At 40.8% G+C, this 19147-nt stretch overlaps 1 protein-coding gene across 3 annotated transcripts in view; it reads left to right on the forward strand.

Moving 5' to 3' along the window:
• Positions 1 to 19147, forward strand: part of PPP3CA (protein phosphatase 3 catalytic subunit alpha) — a 185457-nt gene that overhangs the window by 64410 nt on the left and 101900 nt on the right. For all 3 annotated transcript variants that reach the window (XM_027635845.1, XM_027635846.1, XM_027635847.1), the window contains exon 2: positions 14640 to 14840. In XM_027635845.1, the coding sequence (XP_027491646.1) occupies positions 14640 to 14840 (201 nt within the window). The remainder of the gene's footprint in view (positions 1 to 14639; positions 14841 to 19147) is intronic.

A 19147-nucleotide genomic window follows, 5' to 3' on the forward strand; every position in this document is an offset into this window, starting at 1 on the left:
GCAATCCATTGATGAATGGATCTGGTTTTGTATTTCCATGATCAATAGCATCTGGGGCTTCTCCTCTGGCTAATGGTGCTTACTTTCACGTATAAGCAGAAATCTGAGTTGAAGTACTTGTTGGAGCATTTGAGGCCTTTTTGCCCCTTCTGCTTTTTATGGTTTCTTATGTGAAAAAAAAAAAAAAAATCTTCTTTTTTTTTTTTTGTCCATACATTCATTATTTAGACCAACTTCTGTAAATGTATGCCCATTGCAATCCTGCCATGCAGCAGCAATAATTGGCACAGTTGTCCCCCTGTTCTTCTCCCCCATTAATCTTGTAGCCATTCCTTCATCTTAGGCTAATTAAAACTTTTGAGTTCAAGGAGGAGTAAAATTTCTTACCTTCTGGAAATGCACGCTTATACTCTATTACTTCTTCCTGGAGGAAAAGACAGTTTCCTCAGGTTGTCTTGAAAACTTGACTGTTTAGCATAAAAAAGAAAAAAATTCAGGCTCCTTGGGACCAGAGATAAGTTAGTCATGCAGGAGTGGAACGCTGCCATCAAAATTCCTCACCCTGACACAGATGAGGCCATTTTTTATGTCCAGGGACTACTGAATGTCAAATGTGGAAGAGGCTTTCGGAGCAGAAGGCATGAGTTTAGTTTCCCTGGTGCCTGCATCTGCCTAGGTTGCAGCATCACATTTCCCCTCCTCCTGTCCGATCCAGGGCTTTTGAGTCATCTTGGGAAAAGTGTTTTGGGCTTGGTCAGGATGGGGGAGAGGACCTCTAAACCTCAGTTTGGACAGCTCTGTAGCCAAGATGTGCATCAAGAGAAGAGAAGATGGTATTCAGCTAAGACCTCTCAGCAACAGCACTTCACTGGGTGAGGTGAATTCTGGCTGATTGAAATCTCTTTTGATCTTGGTTTGAAACAATAGTGGCCTGTTCTTCACTAAGAGATTTGAGAGCTGTGACCATAAGTGCCTGACTGCACCTCACTTAGCAAATGAGAGAGCCCTGTCTTTTTGGTGTCTCTCTGAAAACTGGAAAGTGCGCTGGGAGTCCTTTTGTGCTGTGCTGGTCTTAACACAGGCATGACACAGGCATGACACATCACTATGACCAACACACAATAGTGCCTGACAGAACTGAGTACCCCAGTGCTGAGGTCTCTCTATGTTTAGTCATTGGCAAGTGAAGATTAAATTTCTTGCATACAACAGATCTGGAATAAAGCACAGGTGTCTTTTGATTCTTTTGCTGCCTCATTAAGCTGTTTTTTAAACTCCAGTGTTCTGCTTAAGAACAGGATGTTTCAGAGAGTATGAGCAAAATGGTAAGTTTAGACAGATTTATTTTTATCTAACACATTTTTTAAGCAGCAGTTGAAATTTGAGGGAAGATATGGTTTATGAAAAACATAAAAGCATCTCTAATAAGTAAAGGGAGGATTTGGTTAAATATCCTTTTAAATACAGGACCAGAAGGCTCTACTGAGGGCTTTGAAACTCTATTGCTGCCACGTATACCCAGAAAAAAACCTAGAACAACAGTTAAAAAAATAAAGGGCCTATTAAAGTACATACTGGTCCAGTCAAGAAAAACGTGGCTTTTAAAAATTTTTTTTTTTTCTTACAAATCCTGCATGTGTTACTTTTAAAATAAAAACAGCTTTTTACAGAAGTCCAGGTTAGTTGGTGGAAATAAATACGCTTTGGAGTTGAGTCCAGGGCAAAATTTCCATGTGGATGCTCTGTGGTATAAGGGCTGGTAGAGGCAACCCATGAAATCCAAACAAAAATACAAGGGCTGATTCACAACCACATTAATTGAGATTAATACCAGTGTCACTGGGTTTGGTTTGATAAATTTTATTTAAACATGAAGAGCAGACTGAACCCAGTTTCAAAGCTCAGCGTGATCTATTAATGCTGGATTAGAAACACATTGGTTTAACGGCATTACAGCAGCATAGTACAGTGGTGAATGTGGTCCATAATCTTTAGTATTGATCTGTGTGAACTCTAATAACACCACAAGAAAATTAGTTCTTTGAGCGTGTTGGAAGAAGAACAAGTTCCGTATGAAACTATTCTGAACAATGTCCTGGAAGAGTTTCAGTTCTTCTCATCAGCAGAGAAAGGCACCATCGCCTACAGGGCCTGTGGAGGGCTTACTTTGCCTTCTGCTCAGGTCCTTTCTGTAAATAAAGGGCTGAATTTCCCTCTTAAATGTTCTAGTTTGACCTGGGAGATTAGTTTGAACTGGCAAGTGGTATTTCCAGTATCGGGCAAGATGAAAGAAATTGTACTGAGCTTGTGCTGAATACAGTTCAGTTCCAGGTGAGGCCAGTCATTTCAATTGTCTTCGGGTGTTTAGTGAAGACTTTATGGGATTTTTGTTTGTTTAAAGTATGCCTCTGTGTAACATGAAGTGTATGTCCCTAAATCCTAATGTAGGCAAAGCCAAACCATGCTGTGAAGATTGGTGGTATCTAGGTGTTAAACTGCATAGGAAAAAAAAAAGACTGGTACCTTTTTATATTGCTGTTTTTCCAGCTGTGTGACCTGACCCCTGAATAAGAAAGGTCTGTTACTGAATCAGTAATAGGTGTAACCTAGCACAAATTAGTTTATTATATAATCGAGTGCATTTTTTATGCCTATCCCGTGTTTCCTGTTTATTATGTCTGAATAAGCAGAATTCAGTTTTAGTGGAATTCTGAAATTATGTTTTTCACTCTAGTATGTGTAGAACTTGGCCAGTTCCTCATACAGAATAAACTAGTACGAGTCAGTATAGATTCACTTGTGCAGAATTATGCTGATTTAAAATTTCTGTCAAAGGCAAAAATGTTACTAAAACAAGCAAAACTCTTTGGGATTAAAAAAAAAAAAATCCAAACAAAACCCCTCACCCATCAACTGCTGTTTCCAACTTCTTTTTAAGGTTAATTTGGCTCCTCTACACTTAGTCCTTATACATACTTGTATTTGTAAGGCTGTACTCTTTATACTTGTCCAACTGAAGTATATAAAATACTGGTGTAGATCTGCTACTTACTGCATGTCTCATGATCAGCAAAATAATAAACCAGGTTAACATTTATAGATAAGCATGATTTTTTGATTTAGTTAAGACATTAATGTTTTAAATGTTCTTTGCATCCTGATATTTATTGACTTCAGTAAGGTGTTTGAGTTTTTTGTTTGTTTTCCCCAAGGTTTGCTTTTAAAAAAATTTTGAATAAAATGAAACTTATGTGATTTAAAGATGCTCCTTTCAAGTCCTTCGGTCAACATTCAGCAGCTTAGAACCTGGAAGACACAGGCAGTAAAGTACTGGGCTCTGTTAGCATCCCTTCCCCCTTGTCTTTGCCCTGTGGGCTGCAGGCTCTTTGGGAAAGGTATCAATTGCTAGATGCCAGATTGCCTAAATTTGAAATTTAAGATATATATTTTTTAAAGGATTACTTTGTAATCGTAGCAGGAATTTCCATCTTCTCTGCCCAGTGAGCTTTCTTGTTCCAGCAAGAGGTATGCTGGTGGTGTTCCAGGAAGCAACTTCTGCAGACTGACATTTAGGCAGAGCAATTTCTGTAATGTGGCATTTAAGCAGTGTTAGGAAACAGAATATCTGCAAATAAAGGCTGCTTTACTTTTACTTCCTCATCTCTCCTTCTAGGACTAAGTGTTCAAGGCCAGATTGCACGGGATTTGAGCAACCCAGTACAGTGGAACGTGTCCCTGCACATGGCAGGGAGGTTGGTACTAGATGGTCTTTAAGGTCCTTTCCAACCCAAACCATTCTATGATTCTATAACTTGTTTTAACAAATTTTTGTGACTAGTGGCAGACTTTGCACAATTGGTCAGTTTTTGGAAGCTACATCTTGGTTTTGTTTAAACCTTGCCCTGGTGGAACAGCTTTGGAAAGGAAAGGATGTTTGCTTTTCTGCCCTCTTGTATGTCACTGGAAACTCTGAGGTAGGCCTGAAAGCTGAGCTGATTTCTGACCAAACTTGGTAAGGGTACCCCATTATGCTCAGAAGATCAGAGAGGAAATTCAGTTTCTAGGTGAGGAATTGTCTGCAGTGCCTTTTTCACTACCTTTGCCATATAAAAGACTGAAATTTGGTAGTGTCAACTGACTGACCAGAAAGTCAGAAGAAAATGATACCATAAATCTGGCTTAATACCTGAAGGTTTTTCAGGTCCCGCAATCAATTTATTTGAGTTCTTTTCTCAGTAGATTGAAATAATTTCACATGCAATCATTTCCTAATTTCTTCAATTAGGAACAAGAATGAAACTTTACCATAGAAAAGAAACTATCTATCACTCAAGTATTTTGGGGGATGGAGAAGTGCGCGTAATTCCTTATCTAAGTCTTGGAAGACCTTTGGTATTTTCCGTTGTTAGAGGGTTCTTTTTCCCTGGCTTTGTTTTCTCCAAATGAATTGTTCCTATAAAGGAATTTAAACTCTGGATAATTATTGTTCTCTGTTCCAAAAGCTAATAAAAGCAAAGCTCAACAGTATTCAGTTGGAGGCCTATGGAAAAACTTGGGTGTAACACACAAAGTAGAAAAACAAACTTTTCTGATGAGGCCAGGAAGCTACGATCACATTTTCCAGTTTTTACTGTATGTGTTGGTCCTAACTGGGAATGTTTCCTGTTAAACTGAATTTTTCCTTTCTGTTTTATTTTGTAGTTGGTTTTTTATCCATGAACTGTGGACTAGAGTGGATCATAAATGTCAAAGATACTTGCATATGATCTTGAACATTGGGAAAAGATACATTTTTGTAATATTTTATAGGGATATGTGTTGTTTTGTGCTCTATAAGACTGGTAGGATTTGTTTGTTTATTCCAGTAGTTGGAATAAACTCTGGGAATGCTACCAATAAATAACCACATACCCTACAATATGATATTTCAAGCAGACCTATTTGTTTGAATTATGAGGCTTTCTTTAATGCAGTTCTTTTAAAGTGTACCTCCTTCCCTTCCTCTTTCCAACCTGTACCTGTTCCTAGGTTCTCAGGGTTCGTATGCTTTCTGATGTGTTTGTTGAGTGTAAATGATGTTCTGGAAGAGTTTTTGTCATTTTTTTCAGACTTTTTTTGGGAAACTGAAAAACGTTTTTATTGCTAATTGTTTGTTAATGATTGAAAATTAGAGTTAGGTGTGGCTTGTTACAGGAATACACATTTATCTGTGTTACTCGTATCAATGCTTCAATTTATTATGAAAGCATTTAGTGCGGTTGAGATGGAGTACACGTCAATCAATTCATCAGTTGAAAGACAAACCATCAAGGGAATCCTGTGTGTTTATACAGGCCTTTGTGGTTTTATTTACTACTCTTCATTTGAGCCCAGAGTAAGAATAATGTGTCACTGCTCTGATGCCTTTGAAGAACTCCTTTGTGTAAATTCTTCTTTAGGACTTTCCTATTACCACTTTCCTGGGGTGAATATAAAGAAAATCAAATCCTATAGTAGTGGGTGTTGTTTTTAATGGAAATTTTTTTTAAGGTGAGTCAGGGTGACATAGCTGCTTACATTTTTTCTTTTCAAGTATAATTTGACCTGAGTTTATGAGAAAATCAGTTATGCCCTTTTAAAGAGTTGAAGAAAAGTGTTGCTATATAGGTACTATGTATTCTGGAGAAGGCTGGTATTGTCATAGAAGACCATAACAATTCCTGAAGTGGTGGGAAGTTGTACTGCTGTAGCTTTTCATCCTCTGAGAACAGACGCCTAGCATCCAGTCAGGGTCGACCCATAACACCTCAGCTTGGTAATTAGACAGAAATGACAGGATTTCATCCCAGTTCTGTAGTTGCAAGTTAATGGTGACTTTCATTTCCCTTCCTCTCTGTTATGCCACTCATCTGTTTGCAAAAAGAATTCCTATATGTTCATTAAAATGGCAGAGGTAGTTTAGATGAGATCATCCTGTCAAAAACATATCTATATGGTTGAGAGGTCACAAAATAGCTCCTGGCAAATTGTGCAGTCCCAGCTTCACTGCTGGTCGGAGGCAACCTTCTTCGGGGAAGTAACAAGGCGTATCAGGGTGACTTCATCTTTTCCTTGCAAGTTTGAGGCTCAAATCCTGCAGAGGTATTTTATCTAAAGAATTTGCTTCCCTTAGATGTCACAGAATTATGCTGTGTGAGGACTGCTTGCAGTGTCCTGGAATGGGTTGGCTTGAAGTGGAACTTTGCACTGGAGTGAAGGGGTGAAGCCTACTGATTACACGGCCACAGCAAGTGCCTTACTGTGTGGGAACAATGGCAATATGTTGGGACCACTACATGGTTGACACAACCCTTCCTTTTACAAACACCTTCCTAGCATAGTTTCTGTCCAAAGTTAGACGAGCTTCTCTGAACAATTCTGTTATGTTGTCCAGTTATGGCTGAAGTGTCAGAAGATATTAAAAGTAGTCATCAGAGCTGGGGTATTTGATGACGTGCCTTTTGTTACTTTTTTTTTTTGAACTTTTCGTACATCAAAAAATAATGCTAGCAAGGCTCATCGCAGTCTTGTGCGAAGCAGTTTCCTTGCCAACCTGTAGTACCTTCTGTTATTTCTGGGCCACAGGTGCTACTGCCTCTTCTGAAGCGGCCTGTTTTCCACGTTGTCAGCTGAGTTATTTGTCTAAAGAACTCCATCCTGTGTTCTCTCTAAATTTGGTATGTGTGGGCTTTGTTGAGGAATGACCCTCTTGTCTGCTCCCAGTTTGATTTACTCTTCATGCAGCATTCTTTTTGACGGACTCTTTCTTTATGCAGTATTGACTAGCTTGCCCAGTGAAAACCCCAGCTTTCTGTGAAGCAAAGTCCCTTGCTCACGAGTGAAGTTGATTTAACCATGTCTTTAAAGAAATAGGGCTGTGAGCACTTCTGATTGCACTGCAAGAACTTGTTGGCAATGGGGAAGAATTCATGCTGAATTTCTGTAGGAATCCTTATAACTTCTTCTTATTTTATATTGTAGATTTATTTTCCAGATTCTAATTTCCAACACTTTTACCATCTGCTGAGCAGATCTAGTGAAAACAGTCCTCAAATACGTCATGTCTTAAAATAGCAGGTGAAAGCTTGATCTTTTAGAAGAGGGTTGCCAATTCCAGTGCCTACTCTAATGACAGTAGCTAATGTAAAATGAAACCTGATAGGTTTTGTTAGAAAACATCAGAACACGTGTTCCACTTTTGGCTCCACTGAGATTTTGATTTGACTCTTATGCTGTCATATAAATAGTTAGGGGGATTTTTTTGACCAGATAGAGACATATTTTCTTGTCTAAAATTCAAGTAGAAAAGAAACTAGTAAGAACTTGCGCATGTTACAAATGCTGTAGAAGAAAATTTCATATTGAAACTCAACCTTCTGTATGCTACTCTAAAAATACCTGCTGAGGGCATAATGTGTAAGTTAAAAAGAGAGATCCCAGTGATTCAGTCTGTTTGAATGGTGTCTGCCTCTAAAGAACTTGTGCATGGAGATGAAAGCATCATCCATGTGATGGCTGAGGAAATCTGTGAAGGGGGGATGTTTGTCACGAGAACTCCATGTCCTGCTTGGCTGAGCATCTTTGGCAGTGCCCTTTCCCTTTCCCACCACTTTGGTGAGCCCTGCACTGCCTGAGGGGTTTCACTCTGTTCCCCTTAGCAGCTGTGGATGGCAATGACTCATCCTCTTGTTCTTGTCTGTCACTTGAAGTAAGTAGTGTTCTTGAAAAAAAAATTCATCGTTCCTTCCCTTTTGGTTCACAGAAACCGTGTAAGCCAGAATTTCGTAGGCAACTGTACAGGAATTAGGTAGTGTTAAACTGTTGTCTGTAGGTGAAAAGTTGATCTTTGGCTGCTTCTTTATATATTGTTACGTAGCCAGACCCAGCATGGTACAGAAATGCAGAACTCTAATTAAATAGTAAAAACTCCAGTATGGATGTTGTTATTGTTCAGCAGGAATGCTCAAGGTTATGCTGTGCGTTCAACTGCATTATCAAATGGGGATAGATTTTCAAAGTCGACCTGCAAAAAGTGTTAGTTAACTATTAAAAATATTCTGATCTCTCAAAAATACAGATTTGTTGGAGTTTCTGAGATGATTTTTATTATAATTTCTGGAAATTTTTATGGATACCAAGTCTGAAGGTTATGAAAAAATAGATGCAAAGAAAGCAAAGCTGAGGAGTGACTTTTTTTTTTGCACATCTAGAATAAGTGTTGACCTGTTTAATAACTTGTGCTCTAGACACTGCTATGTTACAAGTGTTTCTCAAAATGGAGAATTGGAAGTTGCCATCAGACAAATGCAATGCATTGGGTTATTGAGGTGTTGGCAGTTATTGGTGTGTTTTCCCACCAAATGAAGAAGAAAGCATTTGTTTTTCATAAAGGTATGGTGTGCTATAAACATAGTTACATACAGACATACAACAGAAGTTATATAAAATTACAGGATAAACATTACAGAGGGAGATAATTTGCAGGGAACTTGAATATTGATGAAAGAGAGTTTTTCTTATGAGCAGCTTCCTCTGAGAGTATTAATTTAATGTATAGCTTCATTTTAAAATAAATAATATATAAACAAAATAGTGCTTGCTTTACCACATGCTAGTGTTTTATTTATGGGTGCACACATGGTCCACTCTAATTAAGCACAGCTCTTTATGATTTATTTATTTGTTCCAGAGAGGCTGCTTAATATTTGAGAGAAACAGTAATGATGTGTCTGACCTTTGCAGTGGCTGTGTTAATGGTAAGATGGGTTTTGCAGGAGCTTGCAAGAACAGTAAAATAGCAGGTTGATCTTTTCCTCCATTTGCTGGAACATGCTCAAGAGACCTGAAAGTAAAAGTGAAAAAAACTGAAACAACCCAACCAAAACCAAAAAGCCCCCCACTAGTAAGTGGTTAAAGAGTATATTTTTGTGCTTTCAGATCTCAGGAGGAGGCTACTGACAGGCTGAGGTAAAGGGTTAAAAGCTTTGTTTCTTTGCCTTTGGCTGTGGTCCACATTTTATTAGCAAACCACCAGGATAGTATTTTGCATGGTTAATAATTATTTGTCTGGGTTTTTATGCCAATATAAAGAAATGAGGTGGAAACCAGTCAGATTTTAAGTTTTGCGGAGTACAATTAAGGGTGCATGACTCTTGTGTGATGGTCTTGTAGTGAAATTTGTCACTAAACTTCTAAAAATACATATGGTATATACATGCAGATTTTATTGCCCCTCCCATTTTTATGGGAATGCTTGGTACAAATTCCCAACTCTTTTTACAAAAACATCCCCTGAGCCTGTGCTGTGGTGAGATGCTCTATGCTGGCAGTTCAGCTCCCCAGTCCTTCTTTCTTCCTGCCTCTCTCCCTGGAGGCCTCCTCTCCCAGCTCCATGCTCTTCATCCTTGTGTGTGCTGCATGCACAGTTGGTGTGTGATGAGACTCTCGGGTTTGTTCCTGTTAACAGTAAAACCACTGGGAGAGGGAGTTATTTATTGCAAGCACTAATAGCATAGGTTTCAAAAAACAGTAAAAGAAAGCAGCTATGGAGAAACAGATGGATACTTGTGTATTCAGATGGTAACATTGCTATATATAAAGCAATGGAAATTAAATATTTGTTTTATTTATAAAAGGATTTTGTTTGATTCAGGCATTTTTGGCTATGACCAGTAAAGAATGATGTTTAACTGACTTCTACATGAACATGACCATTTCTTATGTTGTTCCTTCTGTGGAAGTTCTGTGTATGTGTGCATTCAAAATTAATATTCTCATAGTGGAAGATGCAGTTTCTTCAGTCACTCATGTTTTTGCTGATTAATCATGAATCATCTGCTATTGGAACAGTATCTTTTTTTCTTCAATTAGCCACTGGTACATCTTTGTCAGAACTGCCTGCAGAACTGTTACAGTGCTGCAGTGTATGCCATATTTTTTTCTGAATCAGCAGGTTCTATGTCATAGCTTTTGTTTGCTTGATTGTTTCTCTGTTTTGCTCTGTGTTTGTAAATGTAAAAATCTCCTTTCAGCATACAGGCATATATGGTAGTTAACTTGAAGTAATAGTACTTTGCATAGGTTTTTACATTATGATACCTTTGGGAGGAACGGTGGTTGTCTTGCTGAGGAATGCAAGATAATGGTACGTGCTTCTTCCAGCCACAGTGATTGCAGATAAGTACCAATTTTTCACTCTCGTCCTTCCTCCAGTGCGTGATCATTAGCACTAGCTAGCCTTCCTGGTTTTTGTTTTTATAAAAGGAAGATAGAGTCTTGGAGAACTGCTGAGTTCTCATTCACCTTCCTTTTTTTTCTGAAATTATTGTTCTTTTTCTGTGTTGCATAAAGAATTCTTTATAACTCTTATATCTGCGTGGGGGTGGATGAGGAGTCAAATGAGAGGGCGGGGAGAGATGCCATTATAATGGGAATCTGCTACAGGCCATCTGACCAGGAAGACTGAGCGGATGAGGCTGTCTGTAGACAGGTAGGAGCAACCTTATGTTCACAAGCCCTGGGCCTCATGGGGATCTTCAACCACCCTGAGACCTGTTGGAGGGACAACACAGCAGACCATAAACAATCCAGGAGGTTCCTGGACCTTGCTCTTGCCAAAAAGGAGGTGCTAGTGGGAACTGTGAAGCTCAAGGACAACCTGGGCTGCAGTGACCATGAAATGGTGGAGTTTGGGATCCTTATGGCAGCAGGGAGGGTGCACTGCAAGTTCAGTACTCTTGACTTTGGAAGAGCAGAGTTTGGCCTCTTTAGGGATCTTGGTAGAGTCCATGGGATAAAACCCTGGAGGGAAGAGGGGCCCAAGGAAGCTGATTGATATTCAGGGATCAACTCCTTCAAACTGGGAAGTGATACATCTCAACAAAGACGAAGTCAGGCAAAAATACCAGGATGCCTGCCTGGATGAACAATTTGCTCCTGGACAAACTCAAAAAGGAAGCCTACAGAGGATGGAAGCAGTCTGGTAGCCTGGGAGGAGTACATAGAGATTGTCCAAGCAGCCAAGGATCAGGTTAGGAAAACTAAAGCCCTGATGGAATTAAATGGCAAGGGATGTCAAGGGAAATAAGAAATGCTTCTATAGGTGCATCAGTGATAAAAGGAACACCAGGGAAAACGTGGTCCCTCTCTTGAAGGAAACAGGAGACCTGGTTACCTGATACGTGCAGAAGACTGAGGTATTCAACAACTTCTGGCTCCAACCACACTGCCCAAATTGCAGAAGGCAAAGGCTGGAACTAGGAGAATTAAGAGCTGCTATCCACTGTAGGGGAAGTTTAGGTTCAAGACTGTTCAAGGAACCTGAAGGTGCACAAGTTCATGGGACCTGATAAGATGCATCTGTGGGTCATGAGGGAACTGGTGGAGGAAGTGGCTAAACCACTATCCGTGATATTTGAGAAGTCGTGGTAGTCTAGTAAAGTTCCCACTGACTGGAAAAGGGTAAGCATAACCCTCATTAAAAAGGGAAAAAAGGAAGACCCAGGGAACTGTGGGGTCAGTCAGTCTCATGTCAGTGCCCAGCAAGGTCATGGAGAAGATCCTCCTGGAATCTATGCTAAAACATGTGGAAAATAAGGAGGCGAATGGTGACAGCCAGCATGACTTCACTAAGGGCAAATAGCGCCTGACAAATTTGGTGGACTTCTATGACAGGATTACAGTGTTGGTGGGTAAGCGAAAGGTGACTGATGTCATCTACATGGACTTGTGCAAAGCATTTGGCACCATCCTGCCTCACATCTTTGTCTCTAAATTGGAGAAACATGGATTGGATGGGTAGACCACTCAGTGGATAAGGAATTGGCTGGATGGTCACACTCAAAGAGTTGTGATCTACAGCTTAATGTCCAGGTGGACATTGCTCAGGGATCAGTGTTGGGATGGGTGCTGTTTAACATCTTTGGTGACATGGACAATGGGATTGAGGGCGTGCTCATCAAGATTGCTGATGGCAGCAAACCATGTCAAGGGGGGCACATAGTGGAGGGAAGGGATGGCATCCAGAGGGACCTTACAGGCTTGAGAGATGGGCCTGTGCAACCTTCAAGAAGTTCAACAAAGCCAAGTGTAAGGGACCTTAACCAAACCTTGAAAAGCTGGGGCAATCCAAAGCACAAATACAGGCTGGGTGGAGAAATGGATTGAGAGCAACCGTGACGAGAAGGAATTGAGGGTTTTGGTGAGCAAAAAGCTCAACATGTCTCAGCACTGTGCACTTGGCAACCCAGAAAGCCAATTGTATCCTAGCCTGCATCAAAAGCAGTGTGGCCAGCAGGTTGAGGGAGGTGATTCTGCTCCTCTACTCTGCTCTGGTGTGACCCCACCTGGAGTGCTGCATCCAGATCTGGGCCTCCCAACATAAGAACAACATGGACCTGTTGGAGACAGTCTGGAGGAGGGTCATGAAGATGGTCAGAGGGCTTGAATACCCCTCCTTTGTAGGCAAACTGAGAGAGTTGGTGCTGTTTAGCCTGGAGAAGAGAAGACTCCATGGAGGACAAATTGCAACCTTCCAGCAACTAAAAGGGGTTTACAGGAAAGTTGAAGAGAAAGTTTTTTTTACTGGTATGTGTAGTGACAGGACAAGGGGAAATGCCTTTAAATTGAAAGAGAGTAGGTTTAAATTAGGTGTTATGAAGAAGTGCCTTACAGTGAGGGTGGTGAGGCCCTGGCACAGGTTGCCCAGAGAAGCCGTGGGAGTGTTCAAGGCCAGGTTGGATGGAGCTTTGAGCAACATGATCCAGTGGGATGTGGCCCTAGTTTGGTTTGGAACTAGATTATCTTTAAGGTCCCTTCTACCCTGGACCATTCTATGATATGGCTGTCTTGCTTTTGAGGGTCTGCTGCAGATACTACATCAAAGATCGACAAAGCATATAAACTTGATTTTGTGAGCATCGTGGAATAGGCTCAACTGCAGTAGCTGTGAAAAGGGCGATAAGGTTTTTCCTTTCACAATCTACCTGCTCTGGTAGTACCATTCAAAACATAGGCTAATTTAAAGCAGTCTAGGAGAAAGATCATCATAGATCTGCTACTGGGCTTTCCAGAACTGAGAGCTGTATTATAACTTCATTATTGATTGAAGTGTCATTTCTTCAGGAGAATCCCAGTCCTGTCAGGGATGTCATGAATTTTTACCTTTTCCCCTTTTTGTCCCGTGTTTAAGTCTGAGAGCAGTCAGGTTTCAGTATATTGCAGAGATCCACATTCGTTAGTCCCCAGGAGACTATTTCAGTGAATTGACTGCTGGAGCTGGGGCAGGAAAAAGAAAAAAAAAGATTGAGCCAGAAAAAAGCAAAAAATTGGGGGCATTTTCTGAAGCTGTTTATGTTAAAAATATCAGTAAGAATTAACTGCACGAAGCGAATGTTTTTTTATATTCTGCTCTGTTATTTCTGGTAGCGTAAGTGAAGAGTGTGTGGCTTGAACTCTAAATAATGAGTGTGATTTATGGGCTGTTTTTGAAGTACACTGATTGTGAAATTAGAAGAAAATTGAAGCTAACAGATACATTGATCTGCTGCATTACGGTTTCATGTCTCACAATGTGGCAAAGCTGCCAGTAGAACACTCCACAGAAGACAAGGCCCTGTGGCAGGGATGGGGTTGTACTGCAGATATGGCCAGCTGAGACCAGCCCTGTGGCCACCTCCTTCCCCTACTTGGAGCTTCCGAACAACCTGACCCTCTTGCAGCTGTGGCTGGGATCAGGATAAATACCTTATGGCTGGTGAGGCAGGCACTGCCTAATGCCACTCCGACTGACTGCAAGGGAAAGGGGGTTAAGCTGGGATAATGCTCCAGCCTCATCCTGGTGGCTGACAGCATCACCTCCAAGCCTTCTCGCTCCAGCTGGAGAGCAGGAACCTAAAAGTTTGCCATATGCCTCAGACCTTACGTGACGGCAGTACACAGCTCGCTATTCGCTGCCGTGTTGCTAGGACAGCCTTCCTATTTATCTGTTTATTTCAGACTTCAGTGTGATACATCCTCTGCCCTGCTTTTGCTGGAGTGGTCTGTTTGGCACTCAGGCGCGCTTTGATGGGCTTCAAATGTATATTGTGTAACTTACACAGGGAAAACATCTTCCATCACCCTACCCAAAGTCATTAGAGAGAGGTCTGTCTTGGATTTTAGAATTTTCATTAGAGCGTATCTAGGGATGTCCATGCACAGATATTAAATGTTGCAGTTTTTTGTGCATTTTATGCTGTTAATGGAAGGAAGTCTTCTATCAGTGCTCTCTAGCGCTACTAGAGCAGTTTAAACTCTGTTCCCTCGTTTCCCTGATATTCCCATGCCTTTTGGGATGCTTGTTTGAATATATCTACCTGTAAATATGGCCTAAATACTCCTCTCAAGTTTTTATAAGTGTGAATCAGTTGTTCTTGCATGCGTGAATAATATGTGCTGCAGAATCCATGTGTTTTAATAGTATCTCTGGTAATCTATGTACAATTTCAACCACACTTTTTAAGAGGCAGTAGAAAATCTGTGTTAATGTTGTTTTGCAGCAGATGTTTTGAAATGTGTCATTGTCAGTAATAGAAACTTTGCTGTAAAAAGTGACCACATATTTTTGTCTTTTTTCCACTTAGCTGTCCCGTTTCCTCCAAGTCATCGGCTCACAGCTAAAGAAGTGTTTGATAATGATGGAAAACCTCGTGTGGATATCTTAAAGGCACACCTTATGAAAGAAGGGAGACTGGAAGAGAGTGTTGCTTTGAGAATTATAACAGAGGGAGCTTCAATTCTCCGCCAGGAAAAAAATTTGCTGGACATAGATGCACCTGTCACAGGTTAGTATGGAGTTATGATGATGGAGGGGTATGGTTGCTGGCAGGGACGTGTTAAGTAATGCCTTGGTGTATGTGGCTTCCTAAGGTGCTGAAAGGCAGCTTGAAAATCATTTGTTCTCTCCAATACTTGATTCACTCTTTGTCTGCTACCACTAGGATAATGGAGGCCATCAGGCAGCTTGTAATTTAGAGGAAGGGATCACATCTGCTCAACCCTTTCTGTTTCTAAGGCAGAGAACATTTTTAGTCTTTAGGAAAAGAACTACTTTCTGAAACTTGAAAAGTTATCTAGCCTTTTGCTCCAGGTACTAATTCAGTAATTTTATAGATGTTATTTACCGTAGTAGCACTGTTTAGACATACAGATAGCATTGAGCTCAGAACCTCATGAAGTTCAGCAAGGCCAAGTGTAAGATCTTGTATGTGGCTTGGGGGCAATCCCATGCACAAATAAAAACTGAACAGAGAATGGATACAGAGCAGGCATGATATTGAGGAGTTGAGGGTGTTGGTGGATGAGAAGTTCAGCATGTCTTCTCAATGTACACTTGAAGCCCAGAAAGCCAACCACGTCCTGGGATGTGTCACAAGCAGTGTGACCAGCAGGTTGAGGGAGGCGATTCTGGCCCTCTGCTCTGCTCTTATGAGACCCCACTTGGAGTTCTGCATCCAGATCTGGGGCCTCCAACATAAGAAGCACATGGACCAGTTGGATCGAGTCCAGAGGAGGCCACAAAGATGCTCAAGAGTACTGAACCACCTCTCCTCTGCAGAGGAGGCTGAGAGAGTTGGAGCTGTTCAACCTTGAGAAGAAAAGGCTCTGGGGAGACCTTATACTTTTCAGTACCTGAAGGGGACCTACAGGAAAGCTGGAGAGGGACTTTTCACATGGGCATGTAGTGATAGGACAAGGGGGAACGGTCTCAAACTGATAGAGAATGGGTCTAGATTACATGTTATGAAGAGATTTTACTGTGAGGATATTAAGGCATGGCACAGGTTGCTCAGAGAAGCTGCAGATTGCCCCATCCCTGGGAGTCTTCAAGGCCAGGTTGGATAGGGCTTTGAGCAACATGGTCCAGTGGGACGTGTCCCTGCCCATGGCAGAGAGGTTTGAACTAAGATGGTATTTAAGGTCCCTTCCAACCCAAACCATTCTGTGATTCTATGAAAGATGGTGTCAGAGTAAGAGGAAATTTAAATATATGTTAAGGAAAATAACAAGGGCAGAAAAAAAAGTAGCAGAATCCCAGTTTGTGTTGCCTGGGGGATTAATGAATTGTGCCGGTTGCAGAACCCATCCTGCCCTTGACTATGAAACACTACCACCCACTCATTAATCCTCAGGAAATGCCTTATATTTGAATTTCCTTCTCTAATTGTCTCCTGCCTCTGCCTGCATTCTCAATATATGAATGCATTTGCTTGCTCTAATGTGCTTCCTCCCATGTTCTGTTTTTGCTATCGGATATGAATGCATTTTTGGCAAGTAATTGATCTGTGGCATAGAAAGTTAGCTGGGGGGCAAAAGCTATCTAATTCCAGCCATTTTAAACTATGAACCCAAAGTATAAAACTTGGTATAAGAAGGCAGGTCCTTTTATCACTTTTGTTTCTGAAGAACAGTGTCAAAAGTACAAGAAATAGGGTTGTCTGCTGCAGAAGAAGGGTTACCAGTCTTTATTAGTAATACTGATAGCAGTCACCAAAAACCACATAGAAATAACAAAACCTTCATTTTCAGGAAGCATTCTCTGAAACTTAGGAGTGTAGTGGCTGAACTAGAATGATACTCAAGTTATTAAGGCTTGTAATTTTAAAAATGACATCCAACTAGGGGATTGTAGCTTGACCCGAAGAGGTAATGTGTATCATCTTTTATGGAATAATTAGGCTGTCATACTGCCTTACAGTTCTGATGGAAGAGGTGTCAATCGTATTGCAGCTCATGGATGAATAAAGGAAATAGAATGAATAAAAGGGTCCACTTAGTTGGCTGAGAATAAAGTTCTACAGACGCTTTCTTTGACACTTCAGAATAAATGGAAGAGATGCAATACCATTTTCCATAACTGATTGGCAGAGACACAGAAAATTCTACCTATAGATTTTCTCTTTTTTTTTTTTTTTGAGAGTGATTTTTATTTTTTTTTAATCCACTGAGAGATGTAATCTGTAGGAGGATGGCTCTGGTGTGTTGTGTCCCAGCTGATTTCTACAACCCCATGTTTAGTGTTCTCTCTCTCTCTTTTTAATTTTTCTCTTTAAGATATTTTCTTAAATGCATTTGAAGGTGTTGGAATTGTTCTGAATTATATTTTGGAGATTAATCTCCTGAAGTTTACCCCATTGTATAACACTGGTATAATTTAAGTCTTTGATTCTTTTTTCAGTTGAGCCCACATCTTGCTTTGTTCCTGCTTTTGAAATTATTCTCATGCAGTGATTGTGATACTGCAGTATTCTTCAGGGTGGCTGGTAGCTACTCTCTTTTAAACTAGCATAGGAAAGCTGGGCTCCTAATGCTTGTTGGCAGGGTAGCTGAGAAGTGCTAATCTTCTGTATGAACAAACATGAAAGCTGTAGTTACGAAAGTGATCATCAAAAGAAGGAAAAAATTAAACTGTGAGGGGGAGGTTGAGAAAGCTTGTGAGACATGTTGTTGTGGGCCTCACAGTTTTCTTTGTATGAGTAGTATGACAGCAGGTGACTGGATAAAGAGAATATCAACTGACTGATGATGTGGTGGAAGTGCCAGGTATGCAAGCAGTCAAGAAAATAACTGGAGTAGAGGAAAGCTTTTTTTCAAACATTTGGAAGAACAAAACCACTGATAGAGAAGAAAATAAATTTTAGATTTTATACAAGAAAAGCAGTCTTGCTGAATAGTGACAGTCATAAATCACTAAAATCCTACTAATACAGAATCCTTTGTGGGAGATGCATTCACCTTTTAGAAACATATCTCTGAGACACTGATCAGCAAGAAGAGAGATAGAAGAGTGTAACTGTTGAAGTAAGAGCACAGTGGATTAGCACAGTGATATACTTGATAAATGTTAAAAAACATGAAATGTTTTTTCTTAAAGCCTTGTGCAGCTGTCCATCCATTTGAAATTTCACTTTTGTTTAAGGGATGATATGATTGTCCTCAGAAATAATATTGAGAGTTCTGTTTATAATTAAAGTCGTGAAACGAAGTGGCTACATAGAAAGCCTGTATTTGAGCAAGCAATTGATAAGTGGGGGCAAGGCATGCAAAGAGCTTTAATGTGGAATGCACAGTAAATTATTTTGTGTTTATGTGTAAAACTTACTCTGTATCTGTGGTTAGCTGGAAGCATCAACATGATTGTCCTTTTGAATTAATACATTTTATTTCCAAATTTGGCAAGGTTATAAGCTTTTTGAAGTATTTCTGATGAACTCACTGGTGACCTTAGCTCAAATTCTCATAATTTGCTACATATGTACATGCATGCATAGTTCACTACACTTCTGGCTTACAGCCAAGATGAACTGTCAGCTATTCCTGCAGTTGTTATGCAGGGCTGCTGTTCACTGGGTAGGAATCTGAACAGAGCATGAACTAAGAAGATACTCCCAAGTGCTCTGCTGTCAGGACTCTTCTTGCATCTGGGCAGAGTTGAGGCAACTTTATCTTGACTTGTGAATGTAAGTTGGGAAAGATGGAGTCAAAAAAGGTGAGCGTGTTGTAGGGAAGGCTAAAAGTAGGTATGAAAAGTAGTGACATGGGCTGCTCATGAGATGATATGGAGTTGGTTGAGACTTACTTGAGGTGCAGGGCTTGGGAGAAAAGGAAATGGCCAGGAGGCTGAGTCAGAGGTTGACAGAGGGTGGCTGGGCAGGCAAAATAGAAAGATGAGCAAGAGGCCGACATGGTATTGGGACTAGCTGGGCAAGGCATCTGGTCTAGAAGATAAAGGGGCACATGGTGGGGTGGGCCTGACTGCAGAGTGACAGCTATGGTAGACGCATTTTCCAGTACAGACCTGTCTCATGACTGGCAGCAGTGAGGGCTGGCACAAGGGTTGTGAGGTTGTCTGGGTTTCCAGTGTGTGGAAGAAGCAAGTTGGGCACCCTGGGCTACCAGGATGATTTCCAGTTGCCTGCAGCACCATGGGGAATGTCCATTCCAATCTTAACCCCTCCAGGGAAAAGGCAGACGGCAAGGGGATGGCAAGAGGACAGGAACCTCTTCACTTGGAGACATGTGGCCTTTGTTTTAAGCTTGTGTGTTTAATGACGTTACTCTACCACTAGACTACAGATGTTTAGTGTTCAGA

This window comes from Corapipo altera, unplaced genomic scaffold (genome assembly GCF_003945725.1).
Source record: "Corapipo altera isolate COAL_440 unplaced genomic scaffold, ASM394572v1 22b, whole genome shotgun sequence".
Taxonomy (NCBI): domain Eukaryota; kingdom Metazoa; phylum Chordata; class Aves; order Passeriformes; family Pipridae; genus Corapipo; species Corapipo altera.